This window comes from Stenella coeruleoalba, assembly GCF_951394435.1.
Source record: "Stenella coeruleoalba genome assembly, chromosome: 13".
NCBI classification, from domain to species: domain Eukaryota; kingdom Metazoa; phylum Chordata; class Mammalia; order Artiodactyla; family Delphinidae; genus Stenella; species Stenella coeruleoalba.
Genome location: NC_137159.1, coordinates 10,470,209 through 10,491,826, shown reverse-complemented (window position 1 = coordinate 10,491,826; position 21,618 = coordinate 10,470,209). Strand labels below are relative to the sequence as shown.

The 21,618-nt window shown below is 44.3% G+C and overlaps 1 protein-coding gene across 9 annotated transcripts in view; it reads left to right on the top strand.

Annotated features, from left to right (window-relative positions):
* Nucleotides 1-21,618, top strand: part of NPHP1 (nephrocystin 1) — a 76,011-nt gene that overhangs the window by 54,108 nt on the left and 285 nt on the right. For 4 of the 9 annotated variants that reach the window (XM_079940950.1, XM_079940949.1, XM_079940954.1 and 1 more), the window contains 5 exons: nucleotides 4,322-4,434; nucleotides 6,452-6,525; nucleotides 8,435-8,469; nucleotides 9,927-10,173; nucleotides 15,899-16,550. In XM_079940950.1, coding sequence (XP_079797076.1) covers nucleotides 4,322-4,434; nucleotides 6,452-6,525; nucleotides 8,435-8,469; nucleotides 9,927-10,173; nucleotides 15,899-15,952 — 523 coding nt within the window. In that variant the 3' untranslated portion in view covers nucleotides 15,953-16,550. Of the gene's footprint in view, nucleotides 1-4,321; nucleotides 4,435-6,451; nucleotides 6,526-8,434; nucleotides 8,480-9,926; nucleotides 11,227-15,898; nucleotides 16,551-21,618 lie in introns of those variants that run through there. The other 5 variants (XR_013831063.1, XR_013831064.1, XM_079940951.1 and 2 more) reach the window with 5 other exon arrangements.

Sequence of the window (21,618 nt, the reverse complement as noted above, 5' to 3'; positions counted from 1 at the left end):
CCCTTCCCCTCGTAGAATTAATGTCTGTTTTTCAGCATGAGACATGAGTTTGGGCATGCTGCTGAAACACTGCCCACATGTCCCATAGACCGGAGGGCGGGGTGTAGAACAACATGGAATCACAGCATGAACACCGAGAAGGCATGTGGTGGCATCGAGGCAGCTTAAATGTCCCCCTGCAGCCAACCTGAAATCTAGGTCAGGGCTATGCACGATCAGAATTTTAGCGGGGCTGGAAAAGGGTGACTTCTGGCTCTGTGCATGAAATGCTCTATATGAATATAAGTGTGGTAAGAGAATCTATCTTGTGTTTTGGGGCATTTCTAGAATGCAAGGGTTAGGGAGTGGTCAAGGATACGTATCTAAATTCTGTGAAACTAGTCATAGGAACTCATTACTCCTGTACCATCCCTGGGGTCACGTTCATTCTGCTGTCTTTCAGCAGGCTGGAAGCCTGGATGTTACCTCTGTGATTAATTTTCCCTTCTAAAGTTCTCATCCTAGAAGTTAGAGTGAAGGATTATTTTCTGAAGTTAAAGTCTCCTTTAACTTTAGGTGGTTTCCCTTGGCCCAAAGGCATCTTCCTCTTGGTAGAGGACATTGTTCACAAGGTTTCCGAGATTTCCTGTACGCTCATTCTTCATGCTTAGTGACAGAGTTCATGCATTTCTAAAAATAACACAGAAAATGTGTGTTTAGAATGATTCAAGACATTTTCTTGAGTATCTGCTAAGGTTAATTCTGGTGCTCAATATTCTCAGTAAGTATTTAGTGTGTACCAGGTGTCAGGTTTTAAAGCACTCACTTGTATTTCCAGATTATATTTTGAAATCTCAATATTTGAAATTTTATTTCTATTTTTTATTCCCAAGTATTTTCTTTCTTTCAATGCTATTAGATATGCTATTAAATGAAATTAAAGTTTTAATTTCCTTTTCAAATTGTTCATTGTTAGTATATAGAAACATGACTGATTTGTGTATGTTGATTTTATATCCTGCAACTTTGCTGCATTTGTTTATTATAACAGTTTTGTGTGTGTGTGTGTGTGTGTGTTTCCTCTGCATTCGTCACATATCAATGTAACTTCAATATTGAAATCACGTTGTGTGTGAACAGAGATAATTTTACTTCTTTTTTTTCTAACATATACTTTTTATTCATTTTTCTTGCCTCACTGCTCTGGCTAGGGCTTCCAGTAATATGTTGAATAAAAATGGTGAAAACGAACATCCTTGTTTTGATCTTGATCTTGGAGGGAAAGCCTCCAGTCTTCTCCATTGAGTATGAGGTTAGCTATGGGATTTTCACATACAGCCATTATTACGTTGAGATAGTTTTCTTCTATTCCTAGTTTGTTGGGTGTTTTTATTATGAAGATATGTTGCATTTTATCAAATGCTTTCAGCATCAGCTAAGAAAATAACGTGTTTTTTTTTTTTCCTTGATTCTGTTAGTCTAGTGTATTACATCGATTGATTTTCTTATTTTGAACCATCCTGGCCTTGTAGGAATAAATCCTACTTGGTCATAGTGTATAAAACTTAATGTGCTGTTGAATTATGTTTGCTAGTATTTTGTTGAGGAGTTTTTGCATCAGTGTTCATCAGGGATATTGGTCAGTAGTTTTTTTGTTGTGTCTTTGTCTGGCTTTGGTATCAGGATAATGCTGGCTTCACAGAATGAGTTTGGAAGTATTCCTTTCATTTCAGTTTTTCAGAAGAGTTTGAGAGGGTTTGGTATTAATTCTTCTTTAAATGTTTGGTAGAATTCATCAGTGAAGCCATCTGGTCCTGGGGTTTTCTTTGTTGGCAGGTTTTTGATTACCATTAAGTCTCCTTTCTAGTTATAAGTCTGTTCAGATTTTGTATTTATTATTTAGTCGTGGTAGGTTGTGTGTTTCTAGGAGTATGTCTGTTTTATCTAGATTATCTAATTTGTTGGCATACAATTATTCATAGTCCTCTTTTATAATCCTTTGTAATTTTTGTAAAATCAGTAATAATGTCTCCTTTCATTTCTGATTTTAGTAACTTGAGTCTCTCTCTTTTTTTCTTAATCAATCCAGCTAAAGGTTTGTCGATTTTATTTGTCTTTTCAAAGAACCAGCTCTGCTTTCATTGGTTTTCTCTGTAGTTTTCTATTCTCCATTTTGTTCATTTCTGCTCTAATCTTTATTATTTCCTTTCTTCGGCTATCTTCGGGTTTCATTTGTTTTTCTTTTCAAGCTCCTTAAGGTGTAAAGTTAGGTTGGTGATTTGAAATCTTTCTTCTTTTTTAATGTAAGTATTTATAGCTATAAATTTTCCTTCTTAACACTGCTCTCACCGCATCCCATAAGTTTTGGTGTGTTGTATTTTCATTTTATTTGTCTCAAGATATTTTCTGATTTCCCGTGTGATTGCTTCTTTGAGCCATTGGTTGCTTAAAAGTATGTTGTTTGATATCCACATATTTGTGAATTTTCCAGTTTTCCTTCTGCTGTTGATTCCTAGTTTCATTCCATTGTGATCAGAAAATGTACTTTGGGGGCTTCCCTGGTGGCGCAGTGGTTGAGAGTCTGCCTGCCGACGCAGGGGACACGGGTTCGTGCCCGGTCCTGGGGGATCCCACATGCCGCGGAGCGGCTGGGCCCGTGAGCCATGGCCGCTGAGCCTGCGCGTCCAGAGCCTGTGCTCCGCAGCGGGAGAGGCCACGACGGTGAGAGGCCCGCATACCGCAAAAAAAAAAAAAAAAAGTTGAAAAGAAAATGTACTTTGGAAAAAAGAAAATATACCTTGTATAATTTGTCTTTTAAATTGTTAAGACTTGTTTTGTGGCCTAATGTATGACCACGTATGTTAGGAGAATGTCCTGGAGAATGTCCCATGTGCACTTGAGAAAAATGCGTATTCTGCTATTGGGCAGAGTGTTCTGTATATGTTGGCCAGTTACAGTTGGTCTGCAGTGTTGTTCAAGTTCTCTTTCCTTATTGATCTTCTGTCTGGTTGTTCTATCCCTTATTGAAAGTGGGGTGTTGAAGTCCCCTACTATGATTGTAGATCTATTTCTCTCTTCACTTTTGTCACTGTTTACTTCATATATTTAGGAGCTCTGATGTCTGTTGTATATGTTTATAACTGTTATATCTTCTTGATGAATTGACCCTTTTATCATTATATAATATCTTTCATTGTAACAGCTTTTTGGCTGAAGGTCTGTCTTGTCTGATGTTAGTATAGCTATCCCTGCTCTCTTTTTCTTTACTATTTGCATGGAATATCTTTAACTATCCATTCATTTTCAACCTATGAATGTCCTTAGATCTAGAGTGGGTCTCTAGTAGACACAATGTAGTTGGATCCTGTTTTTTTAATCCATTCTGCCAATCTGTGTTTTGGGGTTGGGGAGTTTAATCCATTTACATGTAAAATAATTACTAATAGGGAAGGACTTAATTGCCATTTTGTTATTTGTTTTCTGTATGTTTTAAGGGTATTTTTGTCCCTCCTTTCCTCTCTTCCTGCCTTCCTGTGTTTTTAATTGATTTTTTTGGTATGATACATTTTGATTTCCTTTTGTGTATATTCTATACATCTTTTGTGTGTGGTTACTATGAGGATTACATACAACATCCTAAAGGTCTTACAGTCCATTTTAAACTGATATCAGTGTAACTTCAATATTGAAATTTTCTTGTCCTTGAGACCTTGCTACAGTATGTACCAGGCATTGCATTAAGCATTCCACATTTACCTCATTTTAATCCTGTTAGTAACCTGAGATGCAGCTATGACTATCTGTGTTCTACAAATGAAGAAACCAAAACACAAGGAGAATAAATAATTAACCTCAAATCACATAGCTAGGAGGTAGCACCGCAGAGTCAGAATTCAGTCTGATCTGCCACACCCTCCTGTGTTCCACCCAGCACTGGGAACAGTCTGAACTCGTTTCCTCTGCATTCGTCACATCGGGTGAGGTGGCAACATGGCTTTGTTAAAACTTGTAGCTGACTAGTCCCGTTCTTTCTAAAACACATAATTGATGACTTTTATTTTTTATTCGACATTTAACATGGCTGTATATGCGAACATGGAAACACAGGAACGGTAACCCAGAGTCGCAACTTGAAAGTACACACGTAAAAATAAAAGTTTTCTGAAGTTTAACGTGGTCAACTTGTAGTGGAAGTTTTCCTCAAACTTATTAAAAATTTTTTTCAATAATGAAGCAGAACTTGAAACTCTTCATTCGAGTAATAAGTATACATTTTAAAAACACCGTAGGTTGGGTCATAGGGGATTGTTTAATGAATACATTTTTTTTTCTTCTTTAATAGTCTACTGCCGGAAACATTAATTGGAAGTATGTGCTCCGTTCATTTGTTGATATTTTACCGCCAGATTCTTGGTGACGCGCTCCTGAAAGACAGGATGAGCGTGCACAGTGCTGGTGAGAAGTCTTTGCAGTTTCCTCACGTACAACAGTGCATCATGCTTTGAGTAAATGTAACCTCTGCCAGCCTTTATCTTCTGCTTCTGAAGGTGACATTTGGAATAAAATATTTAGAATAGCATCAGTGTGAATCACTTATTTCAGACGCGAAGCACTGTGCTCAGCGTGCATCCTGTGTGAGCTCCGGACGTGTTCCGTTCTTTACGATATACACTTTTTACCATTCAGATTCTGGGGACTTGAGATCCTAAATTTCAGATATAATCATATTTTCCTTTAATGTCTTTAATCATGTTTTTACTACGTGTTTGATATGTATATCATCTTTTTTGGAAAGAGACCAAAATTACCCAAAATAACTGGTTCTTAATGCAAGAAGTTTAAAAATCAATAAAATTGGTGAATCCAGGTAAGAGGTGTTCAGCGGTTCTATTTTTACTCTTGCAACTTTTTTGTCAGCTTGAAACTTTTTCCAAGTAAAATGTTAAAAAGTAATTTTAAAAAAATCAGTGAGCCGTCACACATGATTGAACTTGCACAGAGATATGCATGTGTTGTAAGAATTACCTCCAGAGAAAGTTGAATTTTATTGGATATTCTTTATTGAGTGCCTAGTATATGCCAGGCATTGTGCCAGGACCCAGTGATGAATGAGACAGGCACCATCATCCCTACTCTCGTGGAGCAACAGACTTCAAACACAAAATTATATGAATAATCCTTTTCAACCTCAAGTGTTCTGAAGGGAAATACACAACAAGAGCGTACCCTAGGAAGACCTGAATTAATTCATAGGATGAGGGAAGGCTTCTCTGGGCAAGGAATATTTAAGAGAAGACCTGAGAGAGGAGTTAGACATACAGGGGAGATGGGTGGGGGCGGATCCTTTCCGGATAGAGGGACCAGCGTGTCTGAAGACCCAAGGCAAGAAAACCGGAGTGCACTGGAGAGATTGAAATTGAAGGCAGGCCAGTGTGGCTAGAATCGAGTGAGAGGGAGAGAGAGCCCCATGATGACTCGGCTCTCACGGACAAGTGGAGTTCATGGTTAGACACGAGTCCCCTCCCAGGGACACACCACCTGGATAGGTAGGTAGAAATGGAACTACCTAGAGTCAGAGAAGCACCAACATTCCTCAAGGAATAATTGTAATTCTAAAGGAAGGACAGTTTAAGCCTTTTAGTCGTCACTTGCCTCTGAATTTGTTTCAATGACTCTAGAAAAACTTCACGAACGACCCGACTCCTTAAAGAGGAGAAGGCTTATTAGTTTTCCTATAGGCAGGGAGAAGCCTACTCAGAATCGTTGGCTTCATTTGAATCTGCGCATCAGAATAAACTTAGTAAGACCTAGAGAGAGGATTTTTCTCTACTGAGGACACAAGATTATAGAAGTCATTGCCCTTGCCGTTTCTGAAGTGTCCTTCCTGGTGGGCCTCTTTGCACAGCCCTCCACGTGCCACTATTGATTGTGAAATGTCAGTATTCTCCTGCGCAGTATGTAGGCACGTGGTCAGAATCCCCAGCTCCTCATTCCTTCCGATGTCATCCAGCACCATCCGTTGGCCCCAGGCTGGGCAGGAGCTGCCCGCCCTCCACCTCCTTTCCCTTGGTGCCCCTCGTTCCCACTCAGCCTCCTGAGAGTGTGGGCGCCTCCTAATTGGAAGATTTCTCTTACCGCACCACACTCATGAGGAGGAAAGAGAGGTTGGAAAAAAAACATAGAAGAACAAAATGTTCTAGTCTTATTCTGTTCAGAGCCACTTTACTCCCACCTAAAAGCTTTACCTACTTGGTACCAGACTCATTTCAGACTTCCCCGGGGTGTGGATATAGGGGCAGATGGAGGCCGAGGGGGCAGCTTCCAGCCCTCCGAGAGGTTAACGTGGGTAGAATGTGTTATCAGCAAATCACGTGGCACAGTCATTGCAATCTGAATGCATGTTTCTATGTCTTGCTATAAAACACATTGGCTGAAGTTTATAGAAAATCCTTTCTATTCTTTTGTATTTCAGATTTAATTAGTAATCCAGTGCTGGCCACCTTCCCCAAGCTACTGGAGCAGCCCGACCTGATGGATGCGCTCAGGGTGGGTAGTGTGCATCATGATGGAAACCTGGCGGGTCCTAAAGGCGGTTAGACATACTGCACAATGAGTTCTGACACCAGCTCTAGGCTTCTGTGGGGTTCGTTTCTTCCCTATTTGGATGATGTCTCCCGATCCCTGTCTGTTGTCTAGCTAACTTGGTCTCATCTGTCCTTTCTTACTATGGAGGTGACTTCCCCAGGGCTGCCTTCCCTGACCCCGTAAGCAGACGGAGTGCCTGCCTTCTACCCCGTTGCAATCTCCTCCCTATTGTTTGTTCCTTGACTTAAGGTGGCCACCAATTGTGTCCTGAGAGCAAAAATCCAAAATGGTTTGTTAGATAGATTGACTGAGTTTTCAGGGGAGAATCAGGGCCTGCATATCATTTTTATTTTAATTTGAAGTATGTTATCTGTTGTATGAAAAAGCAGCTGGATATTAGGTTGAACCGTGTGAAACCTCTAATTTTTAGCCATTTATTGGCCTTCAAAAACGGCAGTTTCACAAAGTTCAACTTAAATATTAGAATCGACAAGTATTAGACCTGCGACGCAAATACTCAGATAACGTAAGTGCCGTAGGGGATGTGTAATCCAGGTCCTTGCAGATTTAAAGGAGGCAGCATGTAAGGATCAGGAGCCTGTTTCATTAAAGATGTCCTCAGGGAGATGCACCTAATGAAAGCCTGGGGGCCAAGCGGGGTTTCGACATACTGGGACGGGAGAAGAAGACATCACAGGTGGGAGGGTCAGCACAAGCAAACACTCTGAGGCAGGAGGGAAGAGGGCGTGCTCTTGAGGAGAGCAGACGACCCCGCCTGGCCTGTCGGATGTCGTCTGTAGACGGTCAAGGGCGATCTCAGTCTCATCCTGTGGGTGAAGAGTGTGGTAGGTGGTGGGCAATCCATGAAGGGTTTTGCTTTAGGGACCCCGGACAGCACAGAGACGTGGAAAAGCACGTGCGCAGGAGGGAGGGGAGCCGTGTTGGGAGGTGAGTCCTCTTGATAAGGAGGGAGGCCATACAGCCTGGCGGAGTTGGAAGGAGGAAGCATCGTCTACAGAGGTTTTTATTAGACTTTGAAACTGATTTCACGTGCTGGTTTGGCTGGGGAGGGGGTGTCAACAGCAATGATGAGGTTTTAGCAAAAAGATGTAAGAAAATGTTCTTGGCATATGCTTATCTGTAATTTCAGACAAGCTCATCTGGCACTATAGTTAGCTAATGCAGAATTTCTCTTTCTTCCCCTATAAAGCATTAGTATATTAACATTTACTCGTTATACAAAACGTACATACATTGATTCATTCAACAGATATTTCACGAGAGCCCGCTATGGCTAAGGCACCATGCTGGGCCCTGGAAGGTCTTTGATTCATACTTCTGTGGGGTTAATTGAACTCTGGGTTTTTTATTTCTTTAAAGAAGCTTTTGTGAAACTTGGTGCACAGATTGGAAATATTTACTTGCAAAGCTGTACTTCATTCTACCTCTCCCTGTCCACTGTCCTCATCTCGGCAAACAGAATTGTCGAGGGGTATGGTATTTGGCAGAATTGTCTATTTTCATGACTGTCTTACCTTGAAAGCGTAATGGTATTTTATTGTTTAGGTGCTGCGTTGGTGCAGTTTGCATGCATGTGTTAGCGTTGCACTGATTCTCTGTTCTTAAATTAGTTTTGACTTGTAAGAATCACGGGCTTCTGAGGAATCGTTCACTGATACCTCCCGCCTAGTCAGTCTGGTTCTGGGTCATTAGCACTCGATGCCTAATTAGAGATTCACTCCTTACATGTGCAGGATTTGTACAGCGTTTGTAATCCTGTCCGTAAGTTTAATTACAGAGTGAAGTTGCAGAGGTGTGGCAAAGACTTGTGAATACTCGGATTAACATAATATTTCTGTTTGCTTTTTAGAGTTCCTGGGCTGAGAAAGAGAGTACCTTAAAAAGGTCAGAGAAGGTAACGTGACTGTGCACCCCGAGCGTCACACGTTTTGTGCTCCGTGTCTGCCGCACACCCTAATCGTGCCTCTTTTTTAGCTGAAGTAACCATGGTCCTAGTCCCTCTTGACAGTTAAACGGTGTTATTACGGTTGCAAAGACACCTTCCAAGAAGGGTGTGGGTGATGGATTCCAAGTGTAAAAAGAAACACTTGATCGAGACAGTCATTTCAGATCACTGAGTTTATTGAACTGAGGGGAACTTTCTAAGCCAAAGTGTCCCAGTTGGCTATCAAATTTCTCTCATTTAAAAAAAAAAAAAAATTCCCCTAGCTCTCAAAGTCCGTATCAGGTAAGGAGAGGGAAGAAGAAAATTGGCATAAGCTGTAGCACACATTGAAAGCAGGCGTGGCTGTGCTTACGTGGCCGGAGAGTGTGGTCATTACAGAACTTGCGGTGATCAGTGAGTAGTGGCTTGACTGCTCTAGTCTGGGATTGACAAACTTTTCTGGTAAAGGGCCGGAGAGTAAATATTTTTGGCTTTGCAGGCCACATGTGGTCTGTCTCAAACACTCAGCTCTGCCACTGTAACGCAAGGCAGCTTCAGGCAATATGTACACACCTGGGCAGGGCTGTTTTCTGTAAAACTATTTCTAAAAAGAGATGGCAGTGGGCTGCATGGGGCCCATGGTCCATGGTTTTAGGACTACTAATCTGAACTTTTCATTATCCTCAAGGAATCACGGGAGAACAAAGACACTAAAAATTGAAAAAAAAAAAAGTGTATATATTGTATCCTTATTTGAGTTTTTGTTTGACTAAAACTGGCAGGTTTAATGCCCTTCTAGCTTGGCAGGGGACAGGTGCTGGGCCTCGGGCCTGTAGGAGCTGCCTGTCCACACACGGTAGCCTGCGGGGGCCACATCGCAGTGTAGGCCGCCACCCCGGCTGTGATGCCCACCCCAGCTGTTGGAGCCGGGCCGCGGCCCGTGTGGGTGTTGCCCAGCTCTTGTTATGGGGAGGCGGGGCTGACAACACATTCCTACTGCTTGGGGCGCCCTTCTCTGGATTTCACGCAGAGCCCTTGCTACCCTTCCCCCGTATCACCTTGACCTCATTCAGCAATACAGCTGACTTCACATCGTGTCCTAGTTCCGTTTACCTGGAACCGCACCCTCGTCCCCGGAGTTAGACTCTGGCACCCCAGTCTGCTTGATGGAATGTCCATGGCACTCAGGGGGCACCCCGGCCTCAAGGAGCCCCTTGCAGACCCTCAGAGAGAACCACTTGTCTCTCTCCGCGGTGACTCCTGTTGTGTCCACGTCCTGACTGAGCTGCCAGACACTGACGCACCCCCCTCCCACCCCCTAGACGGCTTCTAGCTAACAGAGCTCGTCCAGTGTAACCCTTGAGGAGTAATGAGCTGGGTCCACTCACAGTCACTGGTGGTGCCGGTGTTTTCGCAGAGAGACAAGGAGCTCCAGAAGGCCGTGTTCCTCCTGGTTTACCACGACTGCGCGCTTCCCCTCCTCCACTCTGCGCTTCTGCCTCCGTTCAGGTGGGCAGAGGAGGAGACCGAGGCCGCGCGATGGAAGGTCATCGCCGACTTCCTCAAGCAAAGCCAAGAAAACGAGGGCGCCCTCCAGGCTCTGCTGTCACCAGCGGGGCTCCATGAGCCTTTCGACATTTCAGAGCAGACCTATGACTTCTTGGGTGAGATAAGAAAGATCGCAGCCTGACAGCGGTGCCCCTTGACCTTCCACTTCCCGCTGAATCTGATAGACCCTCCATGACAACCTGCATCACGTGAGAAAACCAGAAGTAACTGTCCCATCATAACCTAGGCTTTATTCTTTTTTGTTCAGGCCACATTCTATAAGAAATATTTATCTGGTAATTTGAATATGTGTTAATACAATGAAGTAAATTTTTATGAGAAATACTATTATATCTAAATTTAAAAAGAATTTTTTTTCAAAAACCAACTAACAAATTTTTGTTTTGTTTTTCTTTTTTATTGAGTATAGTTGATTTACCATATTATGAAAGTTTCAGGTGTACAATATAGTGATTAACAATTTTTAAAGATTATACTCCATTTAAAGTTATTAATACTGGCTATATTCCCTGTGCTGTACAATATATCCTTGTAGCTTATTTATTTTATACTTAATAGTTTTGCCTCTTAATCCCCTACCCCTATCTTGCCTCTCCCCACTGGTAACCACTAATTTGTTCTCTATATCTGTGAGTCTGTTTCTTCTTTTCTTATTGAAGTATAGTTGGTTTACAATGTTGTGTTAATTTCTTCTGTATAGTAAAGTGACTCAGTTATACATATATATACACTCTTTTTTATATTCTTTTCCATTATGGCTTATCATAGGATATAGGATATAGTTCCCTCTGCTATGCAGTAGGACCTTGTTGTCCGTCCATTCTGTATGTAATACCAAGTAACAAATTTAAGTTAACTGTATCTATAGATTTATATGGAGGCAAGATTTTATCAAAAGCTAAATTTATGACTATTCAAGGAAGTGAAAATATAATCTACAGACTAGGAGAAGATATTTGCAAATGACATATCTGATAAGAGTCTAGGACCCAGAATATATTAAATATATGATTTTGCTAATAAACTTTGTGTTGTGAAATGTAGGGGAAATCAGAGTAATCTATTTGAGAAAGTTGTGCTATTAATCACTGAATTCAGTCTAATATTTGAATGTGGTTTATTCTAATTAGATATAAAAACAGAATCTAGTTTTACCTTTTCAAGTCCATATAATTGGTGCTCTTAAAAAGAAAAGAAAACAAAACAAAAGACACCTCCAGGCTTTGGGGACTAAGTTACCCCACCCCTGTGTCAAAGAACAAAGATTTTGTTGCATTTCAAATAAACCTGTGACTGCCAGTGAATTGTCCCAAGCCTTCACTGTGAGTGATAACAGTACCGCTGGCGTTTGTTGAGTGCCTGCTGCGTAGTTCTCATTTACTAGGTTAGCGCTCACAGCTACTACAGGAGGCCAGCACTGGTTTTTTCCTGTATTACTACAGCTGAAGAAACAGGCCAGGCAGATTCGATAATTTTCCTAAAGTCAGAGCTAGTAAGTGGCACAGCTAATGTACCTCGTAGAGACACCATGTATCATCTACAACCTAAGACACTCCCCTCATCAGTGCAAACATTTAAGAATTGCATGTGAAAATAAAACATGAGAAGGCTATTGGAAGAAAAAGACGATCAAATTAGAGTTTAACCTAAACTGTCAGAGCACCAACTGAGGAACTTTTCTGGACAGCGTGCTGCCTTAGAGGAGGCGCTTACTTTTAGAGACCCATTGTATTATGAAACTCCTGGGCTACATCTTTAGTCAGCTTCCGCTAAACCCTTAACCGAAACTCAACGTGGGCCTTCATCTCCGAACTTAACATGGGAAAGGGCTTCCAGCCACAAATGTCATGAGAGAACATGGCCTCGGAGAAGAGATTTCACTACGTCTCCACCGCCCCCCCAGACCCCACCCCATGCCCTCAGTGACGTGTGGGAAACCATCATGATGAGCTGCCTGTCCCCTTCCCAGGGCGGTGCCTCTCTCCCTCTGGGACCATGGCCCTCCACAGCTCCTGCTGCAGGAGAGGGGTTCCCGCCTGTGTAAATGGAGGTGGCGAGCGTATGTACAGAGATTTCCCGGTTCTGTCAGAGTTGTCTCATCTTAGGTCCCTGCTGTCTGCTTTGAGAGAACATGAAACCATGTCACTCCCCGTTGCAAAGGTCATTTTTCTGTAGACTCTTTAATTCCTAACTGCCACCTTTTACTTTTTCTAATCATTTAGCTTATTCTTAGCATCAAGCCAGAGGTGGGGCATTCTGAATGAAAGAAAATATTGCTGGTGAATTCCTTTCAGTGAATGCACGGCGTGGAGCGAGGGAGCTTTCCTTAGAGGGTGTTTTCACAGACTGTCTTCTGTGTTCATTTGAAATGTGTCGTGCTTGACGAATGCGGCCAACTTCAGGGTTTCTGACACATAAGCAAAACACCGAGACAGGAGAGAAAACAGTTTCAGTCATGCTCAGGCCCAAAAGGAAGGCGCAGAGGCAGTTGGCCCGCAAGGAGGAGGCTGTTCCGCAGGGGTGAGCGTGTCTCTGCCATCGAGAGGCTGAAGTTCCCTCCTCAGTCAGTGGAGGCTTTTTTTTTCAAAACAATGAAACCTCTCTGGCTTTTTAATGCCACCTTTTAGCTTCCAAAACAGGAAGAGGCTGTCAAGGAGCCAAAAACATCCTGGAAATGAGTCCTTGGGGGTCCGCATGTCAAGGAGCGTGACTTGGCAACACACCGACTTAACCGAGAACTGAAGCGGGGGAGCGGCAAGACGGCAGCAAGTATGGGGTGCCTCCCTGTGAGGGGGGATCCCCACATCAGAATCACAGGTCGGGGCAGGGGGACCTTCCCTGGCGGTCCAGTGGTTAAGACTCCATCTTCCAGTGCAGGGGGTGCGGGTTCGATCCCTGCTCGGGGAGCCAAGATCCCACATGCCTCGCAGCCAGAAAACCAAAGCAAAAAACAGAAGCAATATTGTAACAAATTCAATAGAGACTTTAAAAATGGTCCACATCAAAAAAAAAAAAATCTTAAAAAAAAAGAAAAAAGAACCATTGTGGAGGACGGGGGGACTGGCCCGCTCCCTCCACCTCCAGCCTCATACAATGGATCGAGCATCACATCCATCAGATCTGCTGGAGGCGGAAAATGTTGCAACTCCCTGGCCTGGGGGGCCAGTCTGAATGGCAAGAGACGGGGCATGTACTACGGAGCAGGTACCACCTCAGTCGCCAGTGGTTTTATGGTCTAAGATTGAGGCCAGAACAACTCACAAGGGAGTGGTTGAAATGCATGATACCACATACAAACGGAGCAGGTTTAACTTGCCAACCCAGCAGCATCTGGGAAACCTCCAGGGACCAGGGAGGGCGCTGGAAGTGTCATCTGCCAGCCCAGGGCTTTGTCAGTTTACAGTGTTACAGGACATCCTTTGCTGTGGACTTGGCCACTTCCTCTGGTGTGAAGCATTCCAAGCTGGGAGGTTTTCTCTGGGCGTGGAGGTGACCAGAGCTGGCTGGAACCTAGCTGCTTTGTGTTCTGCTTCCTCAAAACAGAGAATCTGAGACAGAGCCCTACTGATTCAAGGCACCGTACATCTGAGGTTTATAATCGCCCATTCGTTCGTTCATTCATTCATTATGTATTTGCTGAGCACTTACTATGCTCCAGGCACAGCATTCGGCTTGGAGGACCCGGTGGGAGCAGCCTGATGAGATCCCTATCCTGACTTACAGTGCACGATGTGGACGTAATCACACATGAGAACCATGAAGAAGGGCACAGACTGCTGGAAGGGCCTCTCGCTGTGTCTTTCCGTTGTTGCTGTGATATTTAAATTCCAGCCATCCCATGTCTGCAGGGTTAAGAGCCCTGAAGCGGGCACCGAGTAAGCGATCAGCACAGGTGGTCCTTCTTACTGCGCTCTGTCTCCCCAGACGCCGCCATCCCACGTTGGGGACCAGCTCACTCTCTGAACTCCCACTGTTCGCTGTCTGAAACTCAGGAATATGTGGATTTAATAACACGTGGATCCCTCAAGAGCCAGACTTGCTGGCGGAAATTCTGATACTTGAAGGCAGTAATCGAGTAATCACAGATGGACGGGGGGAGGGATGGGAGGAGTGATAAATGAACGGTGAGTGAAGGGCTGTGCCATGATGTGTAGGAAAACGGAGGCCTCGGAATTTATGTCTCAGTGACTGACACTGAATGAGGGCGTGCAGGCGTGCAGGCAGAGTATAAAATGGAAACCAGAAATCACGGATGGAAAACAGCTTGCACTCGGGACTTTGGTAATTTGGCCCTTGGGTAGTCCATTTCTTGTGCTCTGGAGACAGACTGGACCTTAACCTGCTCATTTGTATTTGACTTTGCCAACAAAGATTAACTTTGCTGAACTTTGCCCTTTCGAAGAGGCCACTTGGGGAGATAACAAAAAAGGCTCCAGGCTTTCTGAGCCATTCTCCGGGGAGGTCTCTCTGGAAGACCCAATCATTATCCCATGAGTCCGTCCTTTTTCCTGCCAGCTGTCCTTTGACCCTGAAGCCTTCTGTGCCTGCCCAGACCCCGAGGACACTGGGAACCAGACTCAGTTCTTCCTAATGGCCACAAACAGCATTAACCGCAGCCTCCTCCCAAGCCTGGTGCTGTGGTTGTGTGCATTCTAACTCCCCCATTTGGGAGTCAGATTGATTTGTAGAGATAGTAGCTGCAATCCAGCTGTGTCTGAATGAGCAGGCCAGAGCCAGTGAGACATGAGTGTCCCTGCAGGGTGAAGGGGGAGGGCTGGGCTCCTCCTTCTACAGGGGGAAGCAAGTGCATGGACATCTGGTGCATTTGCTGTCCAATATCCATAGACTTCTGGTAGCTCCACCCCCCCCTTCTCCGTCTGGAGGAGCCCCCCCCCACTATACCACACCCTTTGATCCCTTTCATCACAGCTCCAGGAGGGGCTATGATTGGCTCAAGAAGATCAGGATATGCCACTCCCCCTGGTCACAGTGATTGGATTAAGAATGGGCCAATAGAGAGCAAACCCCAGATTTATTCTAGAGCCCTCTCCTTCCCTGCCCAGTGTAGCAGGAGATGTGAGATCTGGAGCCACTGTGTATTGCAGCAATTTTACTACTGGGAAGTGAAAGCCTAGAGCTGTGTGTACATGGGGGTAGCACCGAGTGAGGTTAAGAACAAAGCCAACGGTAGTGACAGCGACAGGCAGGCAGGGCTGACCAAACAGGGGATCTTAGGTCCTTGGTAGCATTGTTTGAGTCCCTGGATCAAGCCTCACCTGAAGCCAACGTTCCCCCAACTTCTCACTTACCTGAGGTAATAAATTCCCTTGGTTGTTAGAGCCAGTTGGGATGGGTTCTTCTAACACGTGCAGTGGGAAGAATGGATACGCTGTCCCTTCTCCAAGCATCTCTGGCTTTCTCCTGGCCTGCCCCTTATCAGGCAACCAATAAATCTTTTATGAAAAATGTATAAGGCGATTTATTGGTGGGGAGAGAGTTTGAGGAAGAAGAGACAAAAAAGAGAGAAGCAGTTGTCTCCAAAGTCTTTCTGACGGAGAGGGTCGATTCAATCATTCGAAAACATTTATTGAGTGCTTACTGTGTGCCAGGCAATATTCAATACAAACAGAGTTACTGCTCCTCCGAAGCCAACATCCGAGGGAGGGCAGGGGCGGGAGACAAACAATATGCAAATGAATCAATAAACAAAAATACGAGGTAGTGATAAGTGCTATACAGAGAATCAAAACAGGCTGGTAGAGTTTTGGTTCTGGTCAAATAGTGATGGGTATTCTACCCTTTCCTCTCCACTGAATGCAGCTAAAGCCCTGGACAGGATGCGTGAAACAGCTTTCTGAGGACTCTGAAAAATAAGTAGAAGTGGGACTGTTTGGGAAGGAAACCAGAATTGAAAATACTACCAAAGTGGTGGTGAGTTTCCCATTTTTTCCCTCCAGATTCTTCAGGCCTGGGCTCAGACAACATGAAACCTAGAACTGTGTACAGGATACAGACCAAAAACGTCTCCGAAAAAGCCCTCCATTTCTGGGCTTAGGAATGGGAAAGGGAGCCCATATAGGGCAGAGAGAGTGTAGAAAACCCCTGTTTATTTGTGGAGTTTTTTCCATTCTTTCCTGCCCCCAGGCAATCTAGTGACAGTAGGGGTGACAATGGCAGTGGCAGCCAGATAGGTGACTAAACTCTAAGGAAGGGCACCCTTCTCTCTGACCAAAGGAACTGTGGTCCTAAGAGCATGGGGGGAAATCCTTCCTTCTTTCTCTTTCTCTGTGTAAATAAATATATCTTGTTGCTTTTTGTCAGAGTACAGCAGGGAGAGTAAAACCCTGGCTTTTTAGCCAGGGGACCAAGGTGAGGGTGGAGGGGTCAGGATCACCTGGGAACTGGAAAGTGTGGGGGGATCATGGGGAGGAGGGAGCTAAAGAAAGTGATCCCATAAAGTAGTGTGTGAATGTCTTAGCTGCCCCTAAACAGCATGCCAGAGGATTTTAGAACTGAGCAGCACGGTCCCAGACTGATCCTAGGTCCAAGACTAGCACACACACCAAACAGATCTCAATAGCACTGCAAAGCCTTGAAAACTGAACTGACATTGTTCAGGTGGTTTCAGACCAGAGAAGGTAGACAGGAACTTCCTTGGAGCCTGCATCTAACCAGGTTGGTCACCTGCTAAAGCAAACAAAAAATCAACATTCTCTATAGGATTTAAAGAAGACCCATAATCCTATAACATAATATTCAAAATGTCCAAGGTAAAATCCACAATTACTTGTTATTTGAAGACCCAGGAAAATCTCTCAAAGGGGAAAGATGAAAGGACAATAAGAGACAACAAGTCTGAGATGACATGGTTGTTGGAATTGAGATATTAAAGCAGCTGTTATAATCATGCTCTAAGAAGTAAGGGCAAATCCCCTCGAAATGAATAGTCTCATCAGAGAAACAGATGATATAGAAAGAACCAGATTGAAGTTTTAGAAACAAAAAATACAATAACCAAAATGAAAAAGATTAATTGCATGAACTCAATAACAGTATGCAGATGATAGAAAAGTCAGTAAATTTAAAGATACTTCAATAGGTCAACATAAATCAATATAGATAGATCAATACAAATTGTCCAGTTGAACAATAGAAAGGAAATAGATTGAAAAAATAAACAAATCCTTAAGAACCCATGGGACAATGCCAAAAGGTCTAACATTCTTGTAACTAGAGTCTCAGTAGGAGGGGAGAAATAGTGTAGTACAGGAAAAAAAAGTTTTTTTGAAGAAATAATGGCTGAAAACTTTAAAAATTTGATGAAAGACTTAAAAGTTACAGATTCCAGAAGCTTAGTGAACAACAAAAAAAAACTCAGGGAAAGCCATGCACAGCCATATCAGAATCAAACTATAAAACTAAACACGAAGAAAAAAAAGTCTTGAAAGCAGCCAAAGCAAAACAATGCATTCAACAGAGGGAACAACAGTTTGAATTACTGAGAATTTCTCATCAAAACCAGAGGCCAAAACATTTCTTAAGTGCTGAAAGAAAAAACAAAACCGGCAACCCAGAATTCTATATTCTGCAACAATACCCTATAGGAACGAAAGTGGAATTAAGACATTCTCAGATGAAGGAAAACTAAGGGAATCTATTGTCAACAGACTTGCTCTGAAAGAAATGCTAAATGAAGTTCTTCAGGCAGAAGGGAAATGATACCAAAGGAAAGCTTGGAACATCAAGAATGAAGGAACAGGGGCTTCCCTGGTGGCGCAGTGGTTGAGAGTCCGCCTGCCGATGCAGGGGACGTGGGTTCATGCCCCGGTCCGGGAAGATCCCACATGCCGCGGAGCGGCTGGGCCCGTGAGCCATGGCCGCTGAGCCTGCGCGTCCGGAGCCTGTGCTCCGCAACGGGAGAGACCACAGCAGTGAGAGGCCCGCGTACCACAAAAAAAAACAAACAAACAAAAAAAAAAGAATGAAGGAACAGCAACAGAAATGGTAAATATCTGGGTAAACAGATTAATTTTTTCTCTTAAGTAAGTTCTTTAAAATATGTATGATGGTTGAAAGCAAAAAACATGACATTGTCTGATGGGGTTTTCAACGTATGCATTTATAACATGAATGACAACTACAACTGAAAAGAAGAGGGTAAAGGGACCTATATGGTCTTCACTCCATCCGAAGTGGCAAAGTACTCTTGAGTTGACTGGAAAGTTAAGTATGTATACTGTAAATCCTAGAGCAACTTCTAAACAAATAATACAAAGAGACATGGTAAAAAACTCAGTAGATGAATTAAGATGGAATAATAAAAATGTTTTTAAAATCCAAAAGGAGGCCCAAAAGATGAAAGAAAGAAATGAAACACAGAGCAAACAAATAAAAAACAAAAAATGAAATGGTAGACCAAAATCCAAATATATCAATAATTACATTAAATGTAAATAGTCTAAAAATACCAATTAAAGGCAGCAAATTGTTGGGCGTTCTCTAGTGGTCCAGTGGTCAGGACACAGCACTTTCACTGCCATGGCCGAGGGTTCAATCCCTGGTCTGGGAACTAAGATCCCACAAGCTGTGTGGCACAGACAAAAAAAAAAAAAAAAAAGCAAATTGCAAAACGGATTAAAAACAAAGGCCCAACTCTGTCATAACCACACACACACACACACACACACACACACACCATTATAAATATAGTGATATAGGTAAGTTAGAAGTAAAAGAGTAGGAACATATATATCACGCAAACACCAAGTGTATGATAATAAACATGCAAACATCAATTATAAGCAATAGTATTTGTGTACATTGTTGGTAGGAGTATAAATGGTTTAACCATTTTGAAAAATAGCTTGACATTATCTAAAAACGCACACCACATGACCCACAATTCCATTCCTGAGATATTCCCAATAAAAATGCATACCTAGATGCCCTGAAAGATATGTTCTAGAATTTTCATAGCAGTGTTACTAATTAAGACCCCAAATTGAAATAACCCAAATGTTCATAAACAATAGAATGAGTAAAGTGTAGAATATTTATACAATGGAATACCGTGCAGCAGTGAGTGAACTACAGCAGCACACAACAACGTGGATGAGTTTCCCAGGCATAATGTTGGGCGAAAGAAGCCAGACGCACAGAAATTCATTCAAAATCAAGCAGAACTGACTGATAGGGTTAGACATCATGGGAGCAGACATCTGGGGAGAAGGGAGGGCGAAATGACTGGGTGGCGTCTGGCAACGTTCTATTTCTTGCTCTGGGTGGTGGTTTCATGGTCTGTATGTTTTGTGCATTTTTTCTGTAAGCATATTATACATCAACAAAAACAATTTTGAAATGATTTTTTAAAATCAGAATGGAGGGACTTCCCTGGTGGCACAGTGGTTAAGAAACCACCTGCGAATGCAGGGGACACAGGTTCGATCCCTGGTCTGGGGAGATCCTACACGCCGCGGAGCAGCTAAGCCTGTGCGCCACAATGACTGAGCCTGCACTCTAGAGCCTGCGAGCCACAACTACTGAGCCCGAGTGCTGCAACTACTGAAGCCCACACGCCTAGAGCCCGTGCTCTGCAACAAGAGAAGCCACTGCAGTGAGAAGCCCGCACACCGCAATGAAGAGTAGCCCCCGCTGGCCACAACTAGAGAAAGCCCGCGTGCAGCAATGAAGACCCAACGCAGCCAAAAATAAATAAAATTTTAAAAAATATCAGGATGGAAATATTAACAGAGGAGGTGCTGGTCTTACTATGGAAAGGAGAAGCAAAGAGAAGTGATTTCAGGATTAGAATTAGATGAACAACTACTTGTTAAGCGTCTGCCGTTAGCCAGAACTGTCCTGGAAGTTTTCAAATAGACTATATCTCATTTAACTCGCCCCAACACACAAAGGAGAAAATGTGACGCGCAGCCTCACACCAGGCTCTGACCTTGTCTCACAGTGCATTCACACCTACAGCCTCAGCGAGGCATCAGCTGGACTGGCAGGCGAAGATGTTCTCACAGCTCTAAACTTCTGTCCGTCCCGGCGTCCCATTGCCTGTGGTGCATTATGAATCCTACAGCTTTCTTATGAAGAGCCTCAGTAGATTGTGCTATACTTCATCGCATATAATAAAACATGACTTGGCTAAATGTAAAATGTTTAAAATATGCCAAATATTTTACAGCCTTGTTTTGTCACATCTTCCCTTCTAAACATATGAATTGTCTCAGAAGGTAGAAGTGGCTCAGGCCCTGTCCAGGTTCTGGTATTAACTCTACTTCACAGTCCGAGAAAGGTTATTTTCCTTCTTGTTTTCCCTGAGCTGTTCCCATAGACTATGTGCCATGTTGTCGGTGGCTGAGTCCAGGGTATCCTACAGCCCAAGAGAGTGGCCACGGCTGATTTACAACAGTCCGGAGAGGGGGCAAGAGGTGGGATTTCTGGGGCAGTGCCTGCTGTGCTGGGTTCATCCTGCAAATGAGGTGGGGCTGGAAAGCAGGTGGGATCAGGGCCTCACTTCCCCGCTAGATCCCCCCAGGCCTGAAGGAGGGCATGACCGGGCTGGCTTGACGTTTACTCCATGTGCCCTTTGCCTCTCTTTGCAGTGACTTTGCTTTGGGCTCATTTGTCCAAACTCCCCTGTCCCCTGGCTCTCACCCAGCTCTCTCCCAACCAGGCAGAGGCCCAGCAGATTGCTACCCCGACCTGTGCCCGGGAGGGCCGGCCCTGGTTGTTCAGGAACTGGCCTCTTGTTGTGGATATCTCCTGACCCCAGCACACAGAGCAGTCCTCCCACATCCCCTCCACTCCAGGGCTGAGGCCACGGAGGGCAGGGAGAATGGACCTCCAAACCCCAGCATCCCCAGCAGACTTTGGGGCACCAGGCCTTCCTGCAGGGTGGCAGATTCTCAGATGGACAGGCAAAGGGCCCACATCTCCAGGCCCTTTCTTTAGAGGGAAAGGAGCCACTTGGTCGCTGGGTCACAGCCCTGGAGCTCGGCCAGTAGGCAGGCGGAAGGCAGGAAGGAAACGCTTGGCCCCAAGCCTGGCTCCTGAAGCACCGGCTGGGGTGCTGGGGCAGGGAGGGGGTGCCCACTGGGGCGGATTCTTCCCAGAGAGGGAGCCCTCCTCCGCTGGGAGAGAAAAGTAGGAGAGGAGGATGGTGACAAGGGTGCAGAGAGAGAAGGAAGTGCTACGTCCCCAGGACGGGGCAGGAGCTGGAAGGGAGGGCGGCTCCTCGCCCTCCGGCTTGAGGCCCCCAAGGTGGAGAAGGCGGGAGCAGGGCATGCTGTGACCTTGACTTGACCTGGCAGATTCTTGATCTCCTCACTTGGAAAAGGGGCAACCCGGTCACGTGCCGGGCTGTGGGGAGCACCAGAGCTGACTGCGGATTTCTTGGCTCCTAGTAGCTCTTCAATAAACGGTCCTTGTTATTCAAGCGGCTCAGCCTGTATTCTGGGCACCCGGTTGGGGTGGTGGCTACAGCTGGCCTCCCCTGGAGTAGCATGCCTGGGATTCAAAACTTCCTTAGGAGG